The following is a 26,876-nucleotide window of genomic DNA, read 5'->3' on the forward strand; positions in this document are numbered from 1 at the left end:
ACTAAAGATAAATGAATTATATGCATACAACACATCAGCAGTAAAATATACGTAAATGAAAGCGCAAACATTACACAATTTTGTATGGTTTTAATTTACTTTTCTCAATATATCACATAATCATCATAATAAAATGACATGATAATTTTATGTTAAGCACTCATCAGTAATTCCAACGACAGCACGTTCAAAAATCTGTCTGTAAATCTGTCAATCAAAATGCTATTGCAAGAAGCTGCCTATGTAACTTTTAAACCAATCTAACAGTATAATGGGGGGGGGGGGGTCTTGAAAATGTGTGTTAAAGAATGGTACATGCATGTGTGTACAGGTGTGAAATCTATGTTCCAGTAAACAGCTTATTATTATTATTATTATTATTATTATTATTATTATAGCCACGTCGCTATTGAGCTAGGATTGACTTTTTTTTTAATACAGTATATACTGTAGTCTTGATGCATCAAAGCATCTTAAACAGGTTTCAAGTCTATAATGAGTTCCTCATCCTGCACATGAACATTTCTGAGAATTACTGAAAATTAGAATACGTTTCAGAAAAACAGTTTTGATAAATCGAGTCAAGAGGAGTGTTGGTTTGGAGCCATTTTGGGATTTGGGGAGTTATTTTCTATGAGAGGTTAGAGAATGCTGAGGCCTCTAGGGCTAAATGTTGTGGATGAATGACAGCTCTGAAGGGTTTTTGAGTTCGGGTCAGTGTTAGAGGCAGATAAATATTCAGTGTGTGTCCAGTATTGTGCTCTGACTCAACGCCATCTAAGAACTTTGTGTCATTGTGCATTGAATGGTACACAGAGCTTAACGCTTCATGAAATGTGTCAGGTTTGAAGTCCATTGTTCGGTTTGCTACAGTATTTAATAAAATAAGCAGGATGTCATGTCAAGTTCATGATAAGTCTGGGTTGTGCACTGAAAATAAACATATGTGGGTTGGGTTGAAGCTGGTCTGACTTTATGTGATCTACAAATCATCAGTGGCAGGTGTGTTATAGCTCTTGAAGAGCGGCTGCGTAAAGAGGCCGAGGGTTCCTGTAACACACACTAAAACAAAGATCCAGAGAAACAGACGGTCAATCACCATAGCCACGTATTTCCAGTCCTCGACAATCTGTGAGAAAGATAGAATATGCACTGATTAATTTGAATTCATTTGTGAAATATATGTATCTGAAAAACTCAAAAGAAATTATCTGTATTGTTTAGTAGTGCCCATGTTATAGCGTTATATATACAGTATATCCAAACAGATGAATATATATATATATATATAGTATATATATATACTGTATATTATACATATAAACAGATTAATATACACTCACCGGCCACTTTATTAGGTACACCTGTCCAACTGCTCGTTAACACTTAATTTCTAAGCAGCCAATCACATGGCGGCAACTCAGTGCATTTAGGCATGTAGACATGGTCAAGACAATCTCCTGCAGTTCAAACCAAGCATCAGTATGGGGAAGAAAGTTGATTTGAGTGACTTTGAACGTGGCATAATTGTTGGTGCCAGAAGGGCTGGTCTGAGTATTTCAGAAACTGCTAATCTACTGGGATTTTCACGCACAACCATCTCTAGGGTTTACAGAGAATGGTCCGAAAAAGAAAAAACATCCAGTGAGCGGCAGTTCTGTGGGCGGAAATGCCTTGTTGATGCCAGAGGTCAGAGGAGAATGGCCAGACTGGTTCAAGCTGATAGAAGGGCAACAGTGACTGAAATAACCACTCGTTACAACCGAGGTATGCAGCAAAGCATTTGTGAAGCCACAACACGCACAACCTTGAGGCGGATGGGCTACAACAGCAGAAGACTCCACCGGGTACCACTCATCTCCACTACAAATAGGAAAAAGAGGCTACAATTTGCAAGAGCTCACCAAAATTGAACAGTTGAAGACTGGAAAAATGTTGCCTGGTCTGATGAGTCTCGATTTCTGTTGAGACATTCAGATGTTAGAGTCAGAATTTGGCGTAAACAGAATGAGAACATGAAACCATCATGCCTTGTTACCACTGTGCAGGCTGGTGGTGGTGGTGTAATGGTGTGTTTTCCTGGCACACTTTAGGCCCCTTAGTGCCAATTGGGCATCGTTTAAATGCCACGGCCTACCTGAGCATTGTTTCTGACCATGTCCATCCCTTTATGGCCACCATGTACCCATCCTCTGATGGCTACTTCCACCATGTCACAAAGCTCTAATCATTTCAAATTGGTTTCTTGAACATGACAATGAGTTCACTGTACTAAAATGGCCTCCACAGTCACCAGATCTCAACCCAATAGAGCATCTTTGGGATGTGGTGGAACGGGAGATTCGCATCATGGATGTGCAGCCGACAAATCTGTGGCAACTGTGTGATGCCATCATGTCAATATGGACCAAACTCCCTGAGGAATGCTTCCAGCACCTTGTTGAATCTATGCCACGAAGAATTGAGGCAGTTCTGAAGGCAAAAGGGGGTCCAACCCGTTACTAGCATGGGGTACCTAATAAAGTGGCCGGTGAGTGTATATATGTTTGTGTGTATATATATATATATATACACATACATGATATAATATAGAGAATAAAAAAATAGAATATATTGTTAAAAATATATTTTTATTTTACACATAAAATAATATATATATATATATATATATATATATATATATATATATATATATATATAAAGCGTGTGTATACATACATATATATTATTATTATTAGTTTAAATCGCTGAGAACAGATGTCCTCAATTTAATTTGGTCAATTGATCCTTTTTTTCTGTATATTTGAGTGAAAACCAATCCAGCACTCACCCCTTCATCATCATCCTCACTCTTCATCTTGTCAGCAATGTATCGGACTCCCTTCACAGCCTCCTCTATGTCCACAGGGCACTTTACTGCCATTCGCTTACGAAACTCTATGTTTTCCTGCAACTCTCCAGGTCTCCAACCAATGTGTTTGGCAGAATCTTCATTGACAAAGAAGGTAGAATCAGTCTCATCAGTCTCACTTTTTGCTGGGAGATCAGATGAAGAGCACTGCTCGTGCTTCATGCGAAATTTCTCTCGTTTGTTGGACTCTCCTGGTCGTCGCATGAAGAGGAAATCAGGCAAACGGCTCAGGAAGTAGTATTTGACCCACTTGGGCATATTGTGTGTGCTTGGGGACCGATGGTGCACATTTAGCACACACACACTTGTAACAATTGAAAAAGTCACCAACACCATTGCAAACATCAAGTACTTTCCAATGAGGGGCACAGCGAGTGAGGTCGGAGGTACGATTTTGGAAATCAGTAAGAGGAACACAGTTAAGGCCAGAAGAACAGAAATACACAAAGTCATTTTCTCCCCACAGTCTGATGGTAGGTAAAAAACTAAGATGGCCAGTGAAGTGATAAGAACACAGGGGATGATTAGGTTAATTGTGTAGAACAGAGGTTTGCGTCTGATGATAAAATCGTAAGTTATATCCAAATACGTGATGTCATTAGGGTCTTCGTTTTTGCGACCAGGCAAGGAGACAATATCCCACTCACCGCTTGGCTTGAAGTCATCTCGGCTGGCAAAGTCTGACAGCAAGATGAGGTCGATTTCTGTGTGGTCATAAGTCCATGAGCGGAACTTGAGTGTGCAGTTTTGCTGGTCAAAGGGAAAGTCCCGGACCTCAATTTTACAGGCACTCTTATAAATGGCTGGTGGTAGCCAGGCAACCTCACCGTTATTTGACACGACTGCATTGGAGTAGAAAGACACTTCATATGTCCCATCAGCACTAAAAATGACAAACACTTTGTTTTAAATTTGTTGTTTTAAATAAAAATAAAAAAAAGCTAAGTATCCTATTTTGCCTTTGTGAATGATAAAGTGCATAATAAAGGTGAAACTCAAAGCTGATACTATTATCCCGAGTGCCAGCTCATCATCATGCAAAAAACTCTGTCATTCTAATCTCTGTCTCAGTTCCTGAGATTAAAGCAATAACTGTCCTTGGAAAAAATTAAACCCTGCCCAAATCCTGCGTCAATACAGCATTGTAAAAATATTACAAAATAAATCACCTGCTGCCACCTGTATTTTTTTATAAGGATTCAACCTTTGCATAAATAAAACCTCTTCTAAATTATTTAAAGAGATAGTTCAGCAGCACACAACAGATGTTTTGAAAATGACTTCTTTTTTTTTTGCCCAAACAAATGAAAGTCAATGAGGTCCAGTGTGGTTTTTGACCCCACTGACTTTAGGGGTTTTCACAATTTAAATAGTTAACCCTGGGTCTATAAAGGTAAGAATGAAACGGTCTCTTCTTCAGTCCAATTGTCATGTTTTCTGTCGCCATTTTTCCCCTCAAACTACTGTTTATGCAGCATGCTATGTTTCCCTGACTGTCCACAGCACATGAATAACACCACAAAAGCAGTGCTAACACTACTTTGGAGCAGGGTTTCATAACCCAGGGTAAAAAGCGGTGCTAACCCCATTTCTAAATTACAATTGTGAAACGTTATACTTTATCCGGGCTTAAAGGCAGTTTATAAACCAACAATAACTCGGGATCAAGTGCCATGTGAAAAAATTTCAACAGTTTGTTTTTCACAGAAGAAACTCATTCAGGTTTGGAATGACATGAGTGTAAAGTAAATTTCATTTTTGGGTGAATTGTCCCTCTAACCCTTTAAGTGCTAGAAAGTTTCTCACTTGTTGTACAGGACAATGTCAGGCAGCCATATATGCTGGGAAGGAAGGCGGACTTTCCTGATCCCTTCATACTCCTCTGGATCCCACATCAACCGGTAATCATTCCATACCTGCAAAAGACACACGCCTTAGAAAGACTTTTATTTTGAAAAACAAATACTACCCAAACACAAAAAGTTCCACTGCTTATACCTGAGTTAGCCAACAGTTGGTGGTCATGATCTGCTCTCTTTCATTCTGAAATACAAACATTAACATATGGTATAACATTGATATAATCAAATAAGCAATGTGAGGCAGCTTTTCACGTTTCAACCCACCACACTGATGAGCTGGGCAAGAGACACTTGGATTGCAATGGTGACCTGCTGGCTCTTGTTGATCGCCGGCCGTATCAGCTTGTTGTATCGGTCAGGGGAGAGTAAATAGTTTATCAACCGCTCCTCCACCTCTGCACAGCATACAGCTGAAAATCACAGACATAAACCGTTTTTTTTTTTTATGTTTTTCTAAAAGAGGTGTTGAATTTGAAATGTAAATAATTGTTTATTTGGGATTTATCTAAATAACCTACACATACGCATGTAATAACCACAGAATTTCAAACACCATCAATATATTATACTCTACCGGTATAAGATTAAGATTTTTTTCTATATTTTTAATCACAATAAAAACAAAAACAAAAAACTCCAAATAACAGCAAATTAAATTCATGGTCATATGTATAGAATTATAATTTAGGGAAATAATATGAAAAATAGTTTGATGGCAAATAAAAACTTATGACTGATAGATTTTCTAAATGTACCCATTATTAGCAGATGTACCAAAAGGGTCATTTTAAACACTATGTTACACTTTATTTTAAGGTGTTCTTGTTACAGTGTAATTATCCATTTAAAGTCCCACTGCAGTCAATAATTTTATCCCATAAAACTCCAACACCAAAATTACATATTTAAAAGTTTTTACCTTGGAAAAAAAAATCTTCATGCTTTAAAATAACTCTACACCCCTTGCCTAATTTAGTACGCAGTTCTATGAATATGCAAATTAACCAGCTTGGAGATCACCTCGTTGACGATCACACATGGATGTGATTGGTTAAAAGGTCATTTGCGACGTCAAAATTTTGAGTATGTACTGTCTTTGGTTCACTGCAGTTTTAAGGAGAAAATACTCCGCAATGGTGTTGAGTTGTGAATTTGTAACAATGGTTTGTCTTAAAGGATATTAAAAACACCACATAGACATATAAACAACATTAAAAGCTTGATTTTCACCACAGGGGGACTTTAAGTACTAAATACTCATTAAAGGTGCCCTAGAATGTGTTGAAATAATATTTTAATTTTGTCTCTGATATCTACATAGAGGGTGTGGCTTATTTAAGGGCATTTCAAATGTCCAGATATGGTTTTACAGGTCCATTTTCAACTCTAGAAATTGGTCTGTTTTTACCTTATTTGGAGGGGTCATGAATAGTAATGAGGAAACAGTGAAACAAATGGACTAATGTTAGATGCCGTGTCAAATAAATATAGCTTCAACTTATGTGGTGGAGAATGTGACGTTAGCTAGAAGGATCAAGCGAGCTAACACTATCGGTGAGCAACTAAACTAACATAGTTAGCCCCTGACGTATTGTTGATGAAAGACGAAAGTAAAATTATTTGACAAAAGGGAATTTACATATGTATCTACAGTATTATTTTGTAGATTTATATGAAAACACAGGCAAGAAATATTAACCTCAGCATAAATACTTTGTCATACTATTTAGTTATGTATGCTCGTTACTTGGAGTTTGCTATTTGTTACTGATCTTGCGCTGGATCTAGATAACACAGTGTAAATTACCGATAATAAAATCACTAGTTTACCGCTTGCGGGAATATAGTTGGAATTGCCCCCTTCTTCAGTATGAGACGCTGAGAGAAGCCTGCTTGATATTGTCCCAGGTTAGAAAATAAGTCCGTGGTGAAATGGGCAGAGCAAACTAACAACTTCGAATTAAACTGTTGCGGTAACGTTATCCGATCAACCACGCCTGTTGACATTCCTTTTCTGTGGGAAGGGTATGAAAAGTCCTCACATCCCCTGCACAGCCTGGAACATAACATTTGTTTCCATGATCTGCTATTTTCCCTAAGATCCTCGCTTGTTTCTTCACCTGCAGAACTTCAGATGATTCGGCTGTGCAGTTTCGCCTGGCATTGAACATGGGCTGGCATATGCAAATTTTTGGAGGCGTACATACTAATGATCCCGACTGTTGCGTCACAGTCGATGTTATGTGGAGATTCGCCTATTTTTTCATGCATTTTTTCATGCATTTACTATAGGCCCTAGGATTAGACTAGGTTTGGATTAGGGCTAGTTGCTTGCAATTATGCATTATTTACATGTAACGTGTAACAAAGACTGTAAAATAAAATAAAAATGTTACCGGACACTATATGCACATCAAAATAGGGAGGCCAAAAAGTAAGTTTCAGAAAGAAGCAAAAGAGAACGCCCAAAACTCTACTGGTGTTGCTGTACCACTGTCTCTAAGGGACAGCAAGTCAGGACAAATGACATCACTCTGCGGACAAGCAGTGCGCTGTGGGGACAACGAGTACAGACACTACAAGATTAAAGTTGACAGAAGAAGCACTGGGGCAGCAGTCAGCATTCAACACACAATCACCCAGCCTGTGCTCAGCGAGACATACTCCATCTGACTAATAGCTCAACAAGTACAGCTGAAACATGCGAGAAATTAAATGAACACCATAGGCAATTTTGGGAGCCATGTGCAAACGAAGCAGAACCTCTGAAACTCTCCTAGAATATCTCAAAAATGAGAGTAAAAATGATCTTAGTCAACCATCTTTTGAGAACACTTTTTTTATGTTGTTGAAATGCCAAAGGCCCCAGACTGCATATGTTCAGATAAATTAACTATTTTAACCCTTGGCTTTCACACGTAAGTTTAAAATATTCGAACTGACCCCCCAGCGTGAGTTTTCAAGGCGACCGTTATTTAGAACTTGTCACTTTAATGTTTCCATGGTGACGCGTCATTGCTTGTCACGTGACACAGCGCAACACAACACAGAATGAATGATGATCTGCTTTTATGTCATTTTTCCTTTTTTATTAAAAATATTCACAAATGTATTAGCTATAGCATGAAACACTGATATTCCGATTGTCAAATATGTGCAAGTGGATGGGTTTTGTTGTTTAAACATCTGTATAACGATCGCGTTAGTTGAGCTGTATGCACAATGGGCGGCGCCATTTTAGTTTGTTTTACAGTTCAGAGAATCGGATCTGTTGGATTTACAGCACGTCAATTCCTCCACTTCTCACAAAACACATGAAAGTAAGTGGCCGGTGAACTGGGAGAAGAATAGGGTCAAATGTAAAGCTATTTACACAATGTGTATCTGATATGAATAAAACGTGTGGTCTTATTATAATGGAAAGGATTATTATTGCCGCTTCCATAGACATCAGTGTGTATTTTACAAACTCAAAATCATTGTTTTCCTAGTACTTATGTGTATTTAAATCTCTGAAACCTAAAATAAACATTATGTGGTTGAAAACACTCAATAGTTGTCATATATATCAGCACAGAGGGCGTCTATCTCTGGCTCAGCGCCAGCCAACGCGCGAAAGCACCTTTGAATTTAGCAGTTGATCACGTGATGCACTGACCGTTCTAATCACACCGGTGTGATCGTACACGTGAAAGGGTTAACTACTAAAGACACAATATTTTTTTCAATGCTTTATGGCTTGTCTTAAAGCCAGGGATACTCTACTGGTTTTTCATATTAAACTATGTTATTCCCTTAACTAAGACGAGTTGATACGTAACCTCTCTCATCTCAGTGTGTGCACTACATCGCTGTCTTGCGGCGAAACTTTGTTAGATCTTATCTCAGCCCTGTTCATTCAATACGTGCCAAGAAGAGAAGCGACCAAACACCTCCACGTTTTCCCTATTTAAAAACAGTTACTAGAGTAGTGTAACTCGACCAAGAACGGTGAAACAAAATAAAACGTTGTGCTTTTCTAAGCGTGTAAAATGGATAATGTATGGCAGAATACCATAAAGTGCTTGGGAGCACTTCGACTCGGCGCAGTGATATCATCACTTGTGAAAAATCCTCTCCCCCCGCTCCCTCTCCTCCTCCCTCTCATTTCAACGGGAGCGGACTTTTCACGAGTGATGATATTACTACTTCTCTTCTTGGCACGTATTGAATGAACAGGGCTGAGATAAGATCTAACGAAGTTTCGCCGCAAGACAGCGATGTAGTGCACGCACTGAGACGAGAGAGGTATGTATCAACTCGTCTTAGTTAAGGGAATAACACTTTAATATGAAAAACCAGTAGAGTATCCCTTTAATAATGTATTTAGCTTCTGTATTTCTTCTCAGCAAATAGTGACATATGAAATGATTATATACATGGGCCGATGGGCGTCAGTTTGGTTTGAAATGTGCTGGGGTTTTGGTTCCGGTTTGTTGTCAGTTGAGGTCATGGGTCGGTAGGGAATTTTTTTTTTTTTTTTTTTTTTTTTTTTTTTTTTTCAGTGGCAGCAAGGGATAGGTAGGAAATTATTCAGGGCTCGACCTTAAGCCTTTTCATGTGCTTGCCCTCCGAACAAGTAAATCTGTCATTCACATCAAAAAAGTTGCTTGTCCAGATTTTTTTTAATTTTATTTATTTATTCTGAAGCAATATTCTCATCAGTGTTCAATCAGCTTTGATATTTAAATTGGCATATTGTAATATCTGCACCTTTGAAGGGCATCCCCTCCCCCAATCTTATTAAATGCCCTATAGTGTCGTCTTATTCTAAATAATTGAATTTATTGATCAAATTTAGGAATTTAAAATGAAAGATGAAGCATACTGTTACCCTAGGTAGGGCTGATCAAATTAAATAATTTACACTGAAAAATTACAATTGCATAAAATAATGTTATGAAATTGATTTAAATGTACAAATAAGAAACATTGGAAAGAAGTAGGCTACTTATAAACATAACAATAAACTGCCAATAGGTGGCGGCAGGCGGCCGTATTAATGAGTGAGTCATTGATTCATTCATTCAAATGATTCGTTTAAACGGTTGATTCATTCAAGAATGAGACAGATGTTAATGAATGGGTCATTGAATCTCTGACTCAACCGATTCGGTCAAAATGCTGAATCATTCAGTAATGAAAACAGGTCGAGTGTTCCTGTGATGTGCCGTGGTTCTGCTGTGATTTTTGTTTGGAACTATTTTCGCTGCTGAAACAGAACAAAAACAGCCAATATTCATTGCATCTAAAATGTAAGTGACTTATTTTAACTGTTTATTGAACTGTTGTAGGAAATCAATGTCACATTTTCAATCGTGATATGGTATTCGGGAAAAATAATTGAGGCTGCTTAAAATATAGAAAGTCCAGATTTTTTAGAGGCAGTATGTTGTTAACTGTGTGTGTGTGTGTGTGTGTGTGTGTGTGTGTGTGTGTGTGTGTGTGTGTGTGTGTGTGTGTGTGTGTGTGTGTGTGTGTGTGTGTGTGTGTGTGTGTGTGTGTGTGGCCTGGTAAACCCTACGTTATGGGGACAAAATGTCCCCACAAGGATGGCAATATCCGAAATCCTTGTTCGTGTGGGGACATTTTTTGGTCCCCATGAGGAAATCAGCTTATAAATCATACTAAGTGATGTTGTTTGAAAATGTAAAAATGCAGAATCTTTCCTGTGATGGGTAGGTTTAGGGATAGGGGCAGTGTAAGGGAATAGAATATACAGTCTGTACAGTATAAAAATCATTATGTCTATTGTGTGTGTGTGTGTGCTGCGCTCATGTGTGTAGATTTCTCCTCGAGAGGCTGCGCGAGCGTCAACAGCGCAACCTCACCGTCAGCATGATCGCAACTTACAATAAATGTAATAAAATCAGAATCATTCTCTCGGTTTAGTGATTCCCTAGTTATTTTTTTGTTTGTTATTGTTGTTCTAATCAGGCTACTTGTCCGTTCGGGCAATTAAAATTCTCTTTTACTTGTCCTTCTAAAATCCATTTGTCCCGGACAAGCGGACAAGTTAGACGGGCTCTGGAGATACGAAGTGCGGCAGGTTAGAGTGTTTTGGATTGCATAAAATAATAAAAGAAACGAACAAATACATGGCGAAAGAAGTGGTAGACAGCAGAAGAGGGTATTGGGATTTGGGATGATTTTTAATGAAACTCGGGAGGCGGATGGAGGTTACTCTTTAACGCATCATGTGGTGTGTGCGTGCCTATGAATGCATACATTTGTATGTGTGCGTAATGCGTATATGAATAAAAGTGTCCTAAATGACACCAAAAAAAAAAGACTTGTGTATGTATTATTGTTCAGTTTGACGAACGATGTGTGAACGACCATGTAGCTGCCTCGTTTGTTTTGCTGGAGGACAAGCATCTTGCATCGCGTGCTATAAAAATACGGTGCTGTACAAAAACGTAAATTATAGTTCGCCTCAAAGTTTTGTATTTGTGTATTTATTTAATTTTTATTATTTCTTCCCCAAGCTCATAAAATAAATTTGGGTCGCACATAAATTGACAGGGTCGGTCGGAAACCGGAACGAAACTAAAAAAAGTTTCGTTCCGGTTTCCGACCGGAACGAAACCCCCCCCCCCCCCCCTAACTTTGATGATCCAAAAAATAGGCTACTTGTAAAAACAACCCGCAAGCTTCTCAAAACAGTGAACTAAACGATTCATTTACCAAAAGTGAACAATTTAATTTTTATTAAAGCCCCTCCCCCCTGCCCCTCAAATAGTACGTTCCTGATTCAAACGTACAGAGCGGCGTTCGCTCAGTCTGGCTCACACACACAGCGAGTCTGCTTCGGTGCGCTGGCCCTGCAACCCGACTGGAGAGACTGAGGTGCCTCAGAGCCTCTGAAGGTGAAGTGAGTTTCCCCAGGTGTAGTTAAACACACGTTTAACTTAAAGTTACATTTGTTATGAATGTATTGTAGGCCTATGCTAAAGACGATTCAGTATCAGCAAAAACAGCGAGTCTGTTACGTTAGCCAAAATCAGCGGTCAAATCGCTCCCTCGTGATTTGTAAGAGCACTCCCTTTGATTAGCCTAATTTTGATTTTAGTAAAGACAAGAACAGCTTAATAAAAAATATAAATTGTTTGTATCCATAACGTTTACTGAAGGGCGCCGTTATGCCGACGTTACGTTACAACACACAATACAGTGCCGGAGATAGATCATTTGATTAGCTAAGCAAATCCAATTCCTCTCAGGTAACACAGCAATGAAATCAGTCTTACAACTGGAGAAATAACAAATACAATTAGGATTATTATATTAAGTAGCCTACTCTAAACATAACTGGTCTGTGTGTATGTGATAAATCTTTCTGATTTTATATTTGTTATATAGGCTACTTGTAATGTAATACAAGGATAACCAGAGGTTTTCACATATTTACTTTTGCAGGCAAGAGTAGTTGAAGAAAGTAGCTGAAGCCTAACCATTAAAAGTCCTTGGACACAATTATTGTACTTTTTTATATTTTCATTTTGCTTTTTATACTTGGTAACAATTTACTTGAAGGGGTGTGCATAAGACTGACATGACACCTTCATAATCATGACATGACACAAGTCATGAATATGAAGTAGGGTTTATGCATGTTTATGACAACTGTCATTAAGTGTCTTTCGCTCAATAATGACATTTTGAATGCAAATATGACATTGTTTAAGATGTCTTTGTAATGACATCTTGACATAACCATAACATCATAACCTAGTGTCTTTGTCATGACAACTTGACATTAAATTAAGTTAGACTGTCATGTGGTTGGTTTTGACATTGGCTGTCATGAGGCCATTATAACTGTGTCATGAATATTTTTCGTGACCTCAACTACCAACTACAGTGGTACAAATTGAATTTGTCATTAAAAAGTTATAATGGCTTCATGACAGCCTATGTCAAAACCAACCGCCTGACAGTTTAATGTAATGTTAACCATAAAGTGGTTTCTTAAGTTTGATAATTAATCTGCTATGTCATGTTTATGACAGGTTGTGTTGTCTAAGTAATGTCAGGTTGTCATGACAAAGACACTGACAGGTTATGATGTATTGGTTTATGTCAAGGTGTCATAACAAAGACATCTCAAACAATCTCATATTTGCATTAAAAATGTCATAATTGAGCGAATGACACTTAATGACAGTTGTCATAAACATGCATAAAACTTCCTTCATATTCATAACATGTGTCATGTCATGATTATGAAGGTGTCATGTCAGTCTTATGCACACCCCTTCAAGTAAAGTGTTACCCTAAAAACCTTTGTAGTGTGTAAGGGCATGATTAAACTAACTACTGTGTTTTTGTGTTTGTAAGGGATTCCCACCGTCTACCCCTGCCACCCTGCCAAGACCTCTTGCCACCTCTTTGCCCCCCCCCCCCCCCCCCATGTAAAATTTTCTAGATCCGCCACTGCAAAGAAGTGATGATGTCCGACCAAAAATGTGATGGGTGGGGGGGTTAAATAGTAGACTATACTTTGGGTTTAATTGGTCGTACAATGAGATCTAATATGTTGTTAGTGTCAATGTATGTATGTACTGTAATGGTCCAGTGGGAGAATTTTTGCCAAGCGTGTCGGAGGTTCTGGGTTCTAATCCGCACTCGAATAGTTTTTTTTTCCCCTCATAAAAACCGATAATGTTTATCAGTGGTTGTATATCAAGCAGGGACGCGTTTGTTTGCATTTTGTTTTGCGATTTCACCGGAACGAATAGAGAATCTCCGGATTGAAGCGCGCGTCCGAGTGAAGACATTGCGGCGCGTGCGCGAGCCACAACAGAACACTGTATCCGCGCCACTGATCACAGAGGCAACAAGCACATGATCACTTGATTAAAAAACAACACATGTTAGCGCTAGATCGCCTCTTATTTAACAAACGAACGAAACGAATGCTCTGCTATTTAACTGGAGATGTTTTACTTGTATTGGTACATCCGTACCACGAGATGTTTCAAAAGTGGTGGGGACAAAATCGACCCTGGCAAATAGTGGTGGGGACATGTCCCCCCCGTCCCCCCGTAAATGACGCCTATGATTATATAATTAATTATCAATTGACAGCTCTATTAGAAACATATCTCCAAAAACAAGGCAATAACAATCTGTTTTATGAATCTCTCTAAGCGCATGTTGATGCTACCTGTGATAAATGTCTCTTTAAAATGTCAAATTACATTACCCCCTCAAAAGAACTGACACATCCAATATGAATCCAGACAGTTACATAATGAGCCCCATTCATTTGTAAATAAGATGCACAGAAGCAACAATCCTTGTGATTCATGGACAGCTTGCAGAGGGTCATAGAAGCCCTATGCCACATCACTCATTAAGACCCTATGGGGACGACCATTCTTTAATGCCAAACATGAGTCAGCAGTTCAGCCCATCACTGCCCCATCAGCACACATTCTCTTTATCACAAGCTCTCATATTACAGCATATGAAAGCAGAGTCTGACAGTAATTATCATAATGAGGGGTTAGTGAGCAAAATGGCATGACCATAAATGAACACTACAAACAAAGCAGTAACCATGTTAGTTTTTGTTTTCAGTTGCATCATCTTATGCATTATGGGAAACATACTGGAACAGCTTAGTCAATAGTAAATATCAGATTACTATAAGATATTTAAATATTTTTTTTAAAGTTTTGAAGTAAGTGACATCAAGTAAAAGATTTTCATTGTGAATTTGAATGTAAATCAATACCTTCTCTTAATTGTTTTGTGTTTGTTTGTTTGTTTGTTTGTTTACTTATCTTGCATCAAAATATAAATATAATATAACCTAATAAGCCTTAGTGTAGTCCAAAATATTGATATTTCGATATGTATCGATACTGAAATATCTGAAACGGTTCCAATACTCCTTTTCTGCAGTATCGATACACAGATACGAGCAGCGCATTCTCACCCTCTCTTCTCTCAAACGCGAATAGACACAAAACCGCCTCCTCTCCCTCACTCGTCTCATTCACTCCAGTTGAATTGTGCTTGTAGTGCACATAATTTTAGTCATTCTCGCAGGTTTCACGCTTAAACCAAAAGTGCATGCACCACTGATCTACGTATATACAAGTGGAGATCTCATAAAGCCACCTTTCGAACAGCTCACGGGTACCAAATTGACTACGGTCAAATTACTTAAACATTCAAATACACTGAACAAAATTATAAACGCAACACTTTTGTTTTTGCCCCCATTTTTCATGAGCTGAACTCAAAGATCTAAGACTTTTTCTATGTACACAAAAGACCTATTTCTCTCAAATATTGTTCACAAATCTGTCTAAATCGGTGTTAGTGAGCACTTCTCCTTTGCCGAGATTATCCATCCACCTCACAGGTGTGGCATATCAAGATGCTGATTAGACAGCATGATTATTGCACAGGTGTGCCTTAGGCTGGCCACAATAAAAGGCCACTCTAAAATGTGCAGTTTTACTGTATTTGGGGGGGTCCGAAAACCATTTGCCTCACGCAGTGCAATACATCTCCTTCACATAGAGTTGATCAGGTTGTTGATTGTGGCCTGTGGAATGTTGGTCCACTCCTCTTCAATGGCAGTGCGAAGTTGCTGGATATTGGCAGGACCTGGAACACCCTGTCGTATACGCCGATCCAGAGCATCCCAAACATGCTCAATGGGTGACATGTCCGGTGAGTATGCTGGCCATGCAAGAACTGGGATGTTTTCAGCTTCCAGGAATTGTGTACAGATCCTTGCAAAATGGGGCCATGCATTATCATGCTGCAACATGAGGTGATGGTCGTGGATGAATGGCACAACAATGGGCCTCAGGATCTCGTCACGGTATCTCTGTGCATTCAAAATGCCACCAATAAAATGCACCTGTGTTCGTTGTCCATAGCATACGCCTGCCCATACCATAACCCCACCGCCACTATGGGCCACTCGATTCACAACGTTGACATCAGCAAACCGCTCACCCACACGACGCCATACACGCTGTCTGCCATCTGTCCTGTGCAGTGAAAACCGAGATTCATCCGTGAGAGAACACCTCTCCAAAGTGCCAGATACCATTGAATATGAGCATTTGCCCACTTAAGTCGGTTATGACGACAGACTGCAGTCAGGTCGAGACCCCGATGAGGTCGACGAGCATGCAGATGAGCTTCCCTGAGACGGCTTTTAGAGTGGCCTTTTATTGTGGCCAGCCTGAGGCACACCTGTGCAATAATCATGCTGTCTAATTAGCATCGTGATATGCCACACCTGTGAGGTGGATGGATTATCTCAGCAAAGGAGAAGTGCTCACTAACACAGATTTAGACAGATTTGTGAACAATATTTGAGAGAAATAGGTATTTTGTGTACATAGAAAAAGTCTTAGTCAAAAAGTCAGTTCTTCAGCTACCCAGATCTGAAGGGGGTTTAGCTCTGCCAAATTTTCGATACTACTTTTGGGCATGTAACATTCACAAATTACTATATTGGGTTGGCCTTAAAAGTTGTGCCTGGGTGCATATAGAGATATCTTCCTTTTGTTATTTACTTTCTAATATCTGCTCCCAGCTTCCCCTTGGGGTACACAGAATCTAGAGCAATCCAATAGTTATTAATACTATTAAGATTTGGCATCAATTAAGAAAACAATTTGGTCTACATAGAGCATCGATTCATATGCCAATTTCAAATAATCACTTATTTTCCCCGTCCCTTGCAGACAGTTTCTTTGATATTTGGGCAGCTAAGGGTCTCTCTACTCTAAACGACCTGTATGAAAACGAAGTCTTCTCCTCTTTCTCTTCTTTATCAGCTAAATTTAACCTTCCTAATTGTCATATTTTGTTTTTTTTCCAAGTGAGGCACTTTATTCAAAAGTTATTTTCCCAATCGTCCACCCAAATCAAAAATCAGAAATTGATTCAATTCTCACTTTCGACTCTGGTCAAAGACGACTGATTTCAACCATTTATGGTAAAAAAAAAATCTCCTTAACCCCTTCTCCGATTGACTCCCTTAAGCTAACGTGGAAGCAAGATTTGGGCATTGACATTTCCGAGGACCAGTGGAAAAACATTCTCAGTTTAGTTCACTCTTCATCTATTTGTGCTAGACATGCCCTAATACAATGTAAAGTGCTTCACAGAGCCCATTTCACTAATGCCAGACTGGCTAAAAATGTTACTAACAGAAGTGATGCCTGTAACAGATGCAGACAATCCCCAGCCGATCATATTTACATGTTCTGGTCGTGCCCGGTGCTATCAGACTATTGGTCCGACATTTTCAGGCTCTCACAGGCCCTCAATTACACTTTTGTCCCTAATTCCTTGACTGTCCTGTTCGGCCTTTCCCCAATCACATGTATACCAGCTACAGCGCACCGTCATTGCCTTTACTACTTTGCTGGCCAGGTGTGCCATCCTCCTTAAATGGAAGCATGCTTCTCCTCAATCACATGACGGTTGGATAAGAGAGGTATTGCAATGCATCCACCTTGAAAAAATTAGACATTCTCTTAAAGGTTCGCTGAGATCATTTCATAAAACTTGGCGCCCTGTACTGACTACTATTGAAGGCCTTATCGGGATGTCAGGACCTCCTGGTCAGACTTCTGTGGGGAGGGGGAGACTTTTCTTCTTTTGTTTACTGTCTTATAATTTTTTTTTATTTATCTACTTTGAGGTGATTGGTGAGGGTCTATATTGATGTTTGGAACTGTTCTGTTGATTTTCTTTTTCTTTCAGACACCCTGTTTCATTTTACATCTTTTGTAACACCCTTTATATGTCTGCAGAAAACTTTAAAAAAAGAAATTAGAAAAAGTCTTAGATCTTTGAGTTCAGCTCATGAAAAATGGGGGCAAAAACAAAAGTGTTGCGTTTATAATTTTGTTCAGTGTACATACAAAATTGTGTCAAAATGCCCGTCTTGCCGAGTATTCATGTAAATACAGTCAGTTTTGGAATGGAAATAGTTGAGAGGAAACGCATGTTGTGTAACAGTATATTGGATCTGTGCATATTATAAGCTATTAAAGTTATAACAACTTCAACTCTTCATAAAATGGTTGAATCATTATAACAAGGGGAGTTGACTATTGTTTCCTTTTACTCTTGATCAAAACCACTTCACAAAAGCAGCATGATTGCAAAGACAGCAAAGTCCCCAAAAAACATTGTATTGAAAATATAAAGGCAACTTAGACGCACACAAAAACATAACATAAAGCTGTTGACTCTTTGTATAAAACTCAAAGAAAATAGTCCATATAGAGAAAGTTCAAGAGTAGTAAGTCCGTGCAAGCAAAATATAAATAACAAAGACAATACTCAACAGTCCTGTCTCAGTCCTTTTCTGCTTTGGGGTAGGTAGGCAAATTAAAGTCCGGATAAAAAAAACAATGTCCCCAAAAAGAGGAAAAAGTATAAATCCACTGGTTCAAGGCCCCACAAAAAAACAGGTTATCCTCCACCTGGAAAAAAGTCCCCAAAGTATAGTCCACCACGTATATCCCAGACCAGAGCGTGCGCAGATGAAACAGTTCCAACGTCTAATACACCAAGACACTCCTTTTTGGGCCACCTTTTAGTGAGCTAGGTTAGCCCAAAAAGATAACCTGCCACCTCATCAAAAAAACACCTTTCAAAATGGCCACCCCTTCCTTTACCCTAGGCTCCTCATAATAAGAGTCCAACAAAAGTTCCCCCTATTCCCCCTCCAACAAAAAAACATAGGCAAATGCTCAAAATCAACATACAGGCAAATTAGAAAAAATAAAAGATAAACATTTTGGCATGGCACATATACATACAGTTTACAATATATATATTATATATATTAACTTAAAGCAACACCAAGGAACTTTTCCTCAGCGGTCGCCCTACAGGTTGGAAGCGGAATTGTCCATTACCGCTGTCGTAAATAATTTAGCCTACCGCAGCCTACGGTCGCACGCGCACGCTCGCTGTTTATCCAGCACCGGCTTTGGAATCAACAATGGCAGACATCCCAACCTGCAAGAAGTCATTTCAGGGAGGTATATCTTGACTGGATTGTTGACGGGGGGGGCGGCGGGTGACGGGTGGCGGGTTGACTAGCTTTCGTGAGGCACACTCGCAAGGTCTCTCGCTCTCTCCCTCTCTGCCGTACTCGCGCTATATATGTTATGCGCGCAGTATGTTTTGTCTCGCATGCGCGCTCTAGATTACGGGAGATTTGAACTAATTTTCGGGCATCAGGGAGATGCTATCAATATACGGGAGACTCCCGGGAGACTTGGGATGTCTGCAATGGCCACAGACAATTTGAGGAAGTGGTGGGGGAAGTGACGTATGCCATAAAGCAGTCGAATTTTGTAGTTCTTTTTGTGCACGGGTTCCTACCCGAAACCCGAAGTTACATAGTGCCAGTAAAAGCGATACAGACCATCAGGCTATGGCAGACGTGTCATTTAACTTATTTTAAGTCGATGAACCATCACAAGGGTCTTGGAAATATATTATGAAGGTTGAAAAACTACTTAGTGTTACTTTAAGTGAGCATCGTGCAGGGCTTTACTGTGGCAGTGTCACAGAGTGACAGCAGCCTAATAAACCTGCTGACATCTGTCATGTTAATCAAAGAACAAAAGACAACGAGAAAATCACTGCGCTTGACTGAATAACTTTTGTAACTTTAATTGTAAGCATTAATCTGCATTTAATTTTGATAATGGAAACTATCCAGTTTTATTTTATATTTGATTACTTTAGTATTTCTTACCGGAATACTGTTTGACCCACCTGAAAAACTTAAAGCCATGTTTATTTCATTGGTCTCTTTATTCTATTATATATATTTGTGCTATCGTTTGCAATTTGTTTATTTATTCTTATTTTATTACTGACTGTTTACTTGTCTTTTTTTTTTGTATTGTAGTTCAACGATAGTAGTTAAAGCTTCCCTGTGCTGTGTGTAAGTTATTACAAACAATTAGGGCTGGGCGGTATGACGGTATATCGTTACCGCGGTAGAAAATGTCAACAGTAACAGATTTTTTTATTACGTGTATACCGACATGTAAATAAGTGGGCGTGGTTAACTCGCGTGAAGCGTGCGTGAGACTGAGACACTGAGATTTGTCAAAGAAACATGGAGAAAGCAGATCAAGAGGATCCACAAAGGAATTACATTTTCTAAAGGGTTGTTGTTTAATACAAACTTGCCAACCTTGAGACCTCAGAATTAGGGAGATATTCAAAAGAACGGGGGGGGGGGGGATATGTAATTCATTCATTTATTTTACAAATTCAATTCCTTAAGGCCTCTCCTCAGGAGGTTAGACCCTTTTTTTTAACAATATTTTTTGTATATATATATATATATATATATATATGTATTGTATTATGGTCTTATAAAATAATTATGAGTTACAATTTGCAAATAATTTTACTTTTAAATTTAAATTTTTTAAAATATTTAAAATTCTTAAATATAACGTTGACGTTAGAATATAATGCTCGCATGAGCAATCGTCGATTAAAATAGTGTATAGACGCTTATACAACAAAGTTATGAAGATTAATATGATTATTTTACCAACTTATAGTTGTTAAAATGTATGCGTTTTATATTAGAAATGACTCCTCCTTAACTGTCCGAAACACAGTGAGTAGAAGGAAGGCATCCCCAGAGACAGACGAGCCAATCAGGTTTATCTTTCCGCGGAATGATATCTTACGGGACGTTTTACTGTGCAAAGTGTCCGGAATACAGTGAGTCTACGTTAGCAATATTGTTGACCGGGTGGAAATCGTGAGAAATTCAGGAGAAAGGTCGGTCCGGGAGATTTTCGGGAGGGGCTTTGAAATTCGGGAGTCTCCCGGAAAAATCGGGAGGGTTGGCATGTGTGGTTTAATATATTTAGCTATCAAAATAGTTTACCAAAGAAACAATTTACCAAATAAGAGAAAAAGAAAACAATGTGAAGTACGTGAATTAGAATTTTGGCCATACCACCCACCCCTACAAACAATTACCCAAATGATAAAAAAATTATGAGATAACAAATTATCTGTAAGGCGGTATATATCCATGGTATCGAAAATGGTATTGAATATCAATATTTTTCAAGGTATCGTATCGAAATTGTAAATTCCAGTATCGTGACAACACTAAGTAATGTAACAGTTAGAGATTACACCATCCTCAGCATAAATACAATAACTTGACATGACTATTCATTGTGGATGATGCTGTCTACAGTGGTGACTAATATCTATGGAAAACCCTATGAAAAAAGTGTTACAAAAACACTTGACTTGCTCAGACAAGCCCCGTGTCCTGCTTCAGGGCTCTTCCCAAAAATACACACACTCCTAAACAACCGAGGCAGGACAGGCCATGGCCTTGGAAAGAAACACAAACTTGCACCATTTTAAGATTATACAAAACACACACACACACAGTTGCATGCACTGAGCTTTTCCACCCTGGTGCACTTCAGCTTCGTGAATAATTCAGCTGCACTAAAATAAAACCTGCCTCATCACACAGACAGCAACAACAGATACACACACCAACACAGACAAACGCACACAGACCTAGTCTAACTCTCAGAATACTTTACTGGGCATAGCATAGCATTCACATAATGCGCATAAACACTTCCCAATCTGAGTTAAAAAAAATACAGTTCAATACAGTGCTCTATGACAGGGTGGTGCTTAACCAGTGTGTATCAGCAAATGTGTTATTGTTTGAATGGCATAAATATCCACCAACTAAATTATTAAAAGCTACTCCATCTTTACTGCATCAAACAACTTACACGTGCATTTATACACATATTCAGTAGCTGTGGCCCTACAGTTGCCCTAGTGCCGCAGTTTATGGAAGTGGCTTGGGCAGTGTGTGAGTGTCAATTCCACTTCATGCTACCCTTTAACTCTAAAAGAGAGCGTTTTGAGCTTTCTCTCACTCTCGATCAGACGCTTTCTTTCTGCTGAAGGCTTTTCCCCACATTTCAGTTTACATTAAGAATCTGAGTCTATGTGGGGGTTTAAGTATGTGTCACACATTTTCTGCAATAACAGAATATATTTTCTCAATTCCAACAGATAAGAGATTATAACCTGACCAAATTGTAGAAAACCTGGTTCAGGTAACCTGACTTCCATTTATTGGGCAAAGCATGTGGTTTCAAGCCTTTCTAAGGTGTTAATAGACTAATTGACAGGTCATTGTTGCATTAAAAACAACTTTAGATGACTAGTAAAAGGAATTTCCCTACATGACAGCCAAACAAAATGTTTTTATATTTTATATAATATATTGTTGTTATTATCACTTTATCTTTTTAACTACCATAATAACTACACTTTTACAACTAATGTTTGGCATATATATATATATATATATATATATATATATATATATATATATATATACACAGTATATAAGTCAACATTTGAAGTGGATCAAAAAAGTTCATCAATCCTCCTAAGGCAAGAACGGGTATTGTTCAAAACCCATGTATAACTTTGATGAAAGGTTTTGATCCACTTCAAATGTTGAATACTGTATGTGTATATAATATACACACTAAAATTCAAAGTATGAGGTCACTAAGTCTTTTTTTTTTCAAAAGGGATTAATACATTAAAATGATAAAAGTGATAGTAAATACATTGAATCTGTTAAAAACATTACTATATATAAATGCTGTTTGTTTAAACTTTCTCTTCATCAAAGAATTCTGAAAAATTGTTGGTTTCCACAAAAATATTAAGCAGCACAACGGTTTTCAACAGTTAATAATAAGAATGTTTTGAGCACCAAATCAATATATGATCCTTCCGAATCAGAAATCATTCTATTGTGACTGAAGACCGGAGTAATGGCTGCTGAAATTCAGCTGTGACGTCACAGAAATAAATGACATATAAAAATATATGAATTCTTAAAATATTTGAAACTACTTTATATATAAAAATATATTTTTTTTAAACATATGTATTAATGCATGTGTGCGTTTTCTCATATCATGACCTTGATAGCCTCTGTGTAATTGACCCACTGCTTAATGAGTGGAAATACTTCAGCAATAAAAATCATTAATGGGAGCACTGATACAGTGATCAATACTGCTAATGGCAATCACAACAGATGGAAATGGAGCCCAGTCCTTATCCATAGCTTATGCAAGGGCTTAGTTTACTTTTTGTTAGAATGCAATGCCTAATACATAATTAATCATTATTAGAGTTCAGTTAAGACACTGCCTCTTCACCATCACCACAAAAAAAAACATCTCTTCTTAGTTCAGCCAGTCAAAATAACAGTGTGTACAACTGTGGGGTTTGATCATACAAGCCCAAATCAAGAAAAGTTGGGACATTTGGTAAAATGCAATAAAATCTGTGATTTGTTAATTCTTTCAACTTTATTTAACTGACAAAAGTAAGAAAAGATTTCCAATGTTTTTACTGAACAACTTAACTGTATTTTGTAAATATGAAAGTTTTTTCTTTATTTTGATGGCTGCAACACACTCCAAAAAAGTTGTGACAGAGGCATGTTTACCACTGTGTCTCATCACCTTTCCTTTTAATTACACCATTTAATATTTTGGGAATTAGGGATACTAATTGTTGCAGTTTTACAAGTGGATTTTTTGCACAATATCGCCTGATAAGACGAAGTCACCCATTGCATTTGCACTATACATCCCCATTCCGTTACAGAGGCTTGCTTATACCTGTCGCTGATGAAAGTCTGGATGGTCACTTTCGACTTTGAGACTGAAAACTCAATATCTGTTTTTCCCCAAAAACAGCTGAAACGTGAACTCATCTGACCACAGCACACTGTGTCACACTGTTTCCACTGTGTTTTGGATCATCTGAGATGAACTCAGGCACAGAGAACTCGTCGGCATCTCTGCATAAAACTGATGTATAGATTTCTCCTTGCGTAACAGATTCAAGAGGCATTTCTTGATGCAGCGTCAGACTGTGTTCAGTGACAGCAGTTATTCAAAGTCCTCCTGAGCACATGTGGCTGTATTTAACAGAGCAGCATGATGGTTTCTCATGCAATGCCATGTGACGACTAAAACGGTCAAGCACATTCATCAGAGGTCTCCTGCATTGCACAGACTGAGATTGGTAGATGGTGAAAGACCTAAATTCGTTGCAATCTTCCATTGAGAAATGTGATTTTTGAATTGACAATTCTCTCATGATATTTGGCACAAAGTGATGAGCCATGACCATCTTTGCTTGCAAAGACTGAGATGCTCCTTTTACACTCAATCACAATCCCCTCACAATTCAGCTGCTTATTGTGGACGGTTTCAAAAAAGTTTAACTTGGATATTCTATAAGCTTTTCACTTTTATTTTCCCTCTATCCCATCTTTTTTAGAGTGTGTAGCAGCCATCATATATATATATATATATATATATATATATATATATATATATATATATATATATATTTACAAAATACAATAAAGCTGTTCAGTGAAAACATCGGAAATGTTTTCTTTATACTTTAATCAGTTAAAGTTGAAAGAGAATTAACAACTCACAGATTCTTGATTTTATTTTACAAAATGTCCCAACTTTTCTGGATTTGGGGTTGTACATGGAATGTTTAAGCAATAAAGCAAGTCAATTCAGGCATTTAATGACAAAATACATTCAAAGAAGTTTTGTTCATAGTGCATGTGGAAAGAAAGCAGCGCAAGAAATGCATTCAAAACAAGCGGTCCACAGAAACAAGCTGTTCTGAAGTTCTGTTCTCTATGTGTGTGTACGCGCATTCATGAACACGTTTAAGAGACCCTCTGCAACTCTGACTCACTGAGCAAAAGATCTAATCAGAGTTATGACAGAGTTAGCATGCCTCAAGAACCAAAACACACACACACACACACACATATACACATGCTATTACCATGCATGCCCTGAAACTGCCTGAAAAAGACACTCTAATACTGAATTGTACATTTGCTCAAGTTTACCTGCACTATTGTGGATCATGCAAATGCATGATGACCATGTAATCTTTTGGTGGCAACCTAACTGTAAATAATCATTATTTAATGTTCAGTGTGAGCCTGATCGATGATTTTAAATGATTAAAAGTCAAGACTTCATCATTCGTACTCGATGAAACATGATGCACTCACAAAAGACTGCTGTGTGGGCACTGTGATACCTTTCACAGTTGGAAACGGATATGTGAGTGAACTGAGTATGGGGCACAGAGAACGTGTGGACTGACCCAATTTAACCCCTTTAATCCCACTGTTTACAGATCTAAAGACACTTGCTGATTTAATTTGCAAAGAGTTGTCAACTATAAATGAAAGCAGACTGTTTTGAAAAGTCATGTGAATCTTTTACATGTCTGGTGTAAATAGTCACAAACCCAGAGCCATTTAATTCTTGTTTTCCCTTCTGAAAAAAATATGTCTGTCAAAACTTCACAAAAGAAAGCAATACCTACCTGTCCTGCCAACTAGCGTCATATAATATTATGTAAGGTCTATTATTAATTCAATATAAAAATAGATCTATATTCGTCATGCCCATAATACATACAAATTTCATTTCACTATTTGTGACAAGTGGGAAAACAGTCAACTGAGTGATTCTTTTTTGCATTTTCCACATAGTTGCTTGTTATAAAATATATTTAAATATTACAAAATAATGTGCTAAATTATTGTTCTCAATTCTCTTATGGGCAATTTTTGACCGACAAATTTTGACCAGAAAAAAAAAACACGCTTTCACTAACCATATTAAAAAACTTAAATACAAAAAATGTTGCACATTTAAAACTTCATCGTAACCATATAAAATAGAGGTTACGAGCGTACATTTTAATGATAATGCATTTGACCATTGAAAGTAACACACACCAATGGAAAAAAGAGCTGCTTGCTTACTCGCCACGGTGAGCGCGACAAACCAAAGTCCTGAAGCCATCGGAACTGCCATCTCACGAGCCTCCCCGTCCACACTTACGTCAACTGACAGACAAAGATCGTGCCTTTTAAAGATCCATTTTCCCCGTACACTACACGACAGTCCCTCCGAACAGATTTGGATACGAGACAATGAGGAATCCAGGCTTGTTATGCGCTCAGAGTGGCGCTTCTTACGCCGGAAGAGTTGTCCTGTTCCTTTTCAGTGATAATCGCCCACAAACACGTGCGTAATGATAAAAGATCTTTGGGATTTTCTTTTCTGCACGCGAACTGACTCACGCGCTCTCGGCAGACTGTGCGCTTCTCTTGCGCGCGCGGGAGACTTGACATCCGCAAACGCAATCAAGTCATGAACTTATGAGATAACAAGGCTTCTAAAACTTAAATACATTTCACAGTCCGTTTGTTTTCCCCATATGTCCAATGTCATTGATTTTAATGTCGTTTTAAATATTATAGCCAAGCATTTAGAGAGAGAGAGCAAGTGTTGGTGGCCTGGTGCGGTAATATAAGTTATGGTAATTACTCAACTGCACATGTTAAAAGGACTATAAATTGCCATGGTGTCTTGCATGGGCAATTGGCTAAGTGTGCGTCACGGGGGAGGAGAGTTTACTGGTTGTGTGTTCTGCACCATGAAGCATAAGACAACACTTCATTAAATAGCCTACATATAGTTGGTTGTTCACTTTGTCACATTATGGAAGACACTGGCATCCAAACTTTCCAATATCATATTTTTTTGCTATATCTGCTGAGTAAACAGGAAAAACCATAAACCCACAATGTCATACATTCAGACAGGAGTCAACTAAACAAGGTAGGCCTACTTCTATGAGCAGTTTGTCACACGAGTTTTATAAGTTGCAGGTCAAAACATTCGTTCAATATTTTTCACTGTTATTTTTGCCGTTTCATTCTGCATTTCATAATTGTTTTCCTTTTTAAATGTTGCTGAATTGCCTATAATAGACTGTTTAATAGCAGGTTGTTATAGTGACAACTTACCCCATGTAGTGTGACGCTAGTCAACATGTCAAATAAACAGCATCATTTTGGTGGCCAATAACGAAGGAAA

The 26,876-nt window shown here is 38.2% G+C and overlaps 1 protein-coding gene across 1 annotated transcript; it reads right to left on the minus strand.

The window, feature by feature from the left end:
• Positions 1–590: 590 nt before the first annotated feature.
• On the minus strand, positions 591–26,312 carry chrnb5b (cholinergic receptor, nicotinic, beta 5b). Its single transcript, XM_056270313.1, has 6 exons — positions 25,757–26,312; positions 5,038–5,183; positions 4,910–4,954; positions 4,718–4,827; positions 2,831–3,794; positions 591–1,129 (listed from the first exon to the last, which is right to left on the minus strand). Exons 1-6 carry the CDS (start codon positions 25,806–25,808, stop codon positions 983–985), a joined length of 1,464 nt encoding a protein of 487 aa, XP_056126288.1. The 5' UTR covers positions 25,809–26,312; the 3' UTR covers positions 591–982.
• Between the last annotated feature and the right edge of the window lie 564 nt (positions 26,313–26,876).

Source organism: Rhinichthys klamathensis, unplaced genomic scaffold, assembly GCF_029890125.1.
Source record: "Rhinichthys klamathensis goyatoka isolate OS25496 unplaced genomic scaffold, OSU_Roscu_1.1 h1tg000301l_1, whole genome shotgun sequence".
NCBI lineage: Eukaryota > Metazoa > Chordata > Actinopteri > Cypriniformes > Leuciscidae > Rhinichthys > Rhinichthys klamathensis.

What these genes read in the sequence shown, in the direction of transcription:
- chrnb5b (XM_056270313.1), bottom strand. Translation starts at nt 25,808, where the DNA reads ATGGCAGTTCCGATGGCTTCAGGACTTTGGTTTGTCGCGCTCACCGTG. An exon ending in TGTCGCGCTCACCGTGGCGA is followed by an intron (nt 5,184 to 25,756) that starts GTAAGCAAGCAG and finishes TGTGATTTTCAG; the next exon opens with CTGTATGCTGTGCAGAGGTG. An exon ending in GACATTGTCCTGTACAACAA is followed by an intron (nt 3,795 to 4,717) that starts GTGAGAAACTTT and finishes TGTCATTTTTAG; the next exon opens with TGCTGATGGGACATATGAAG.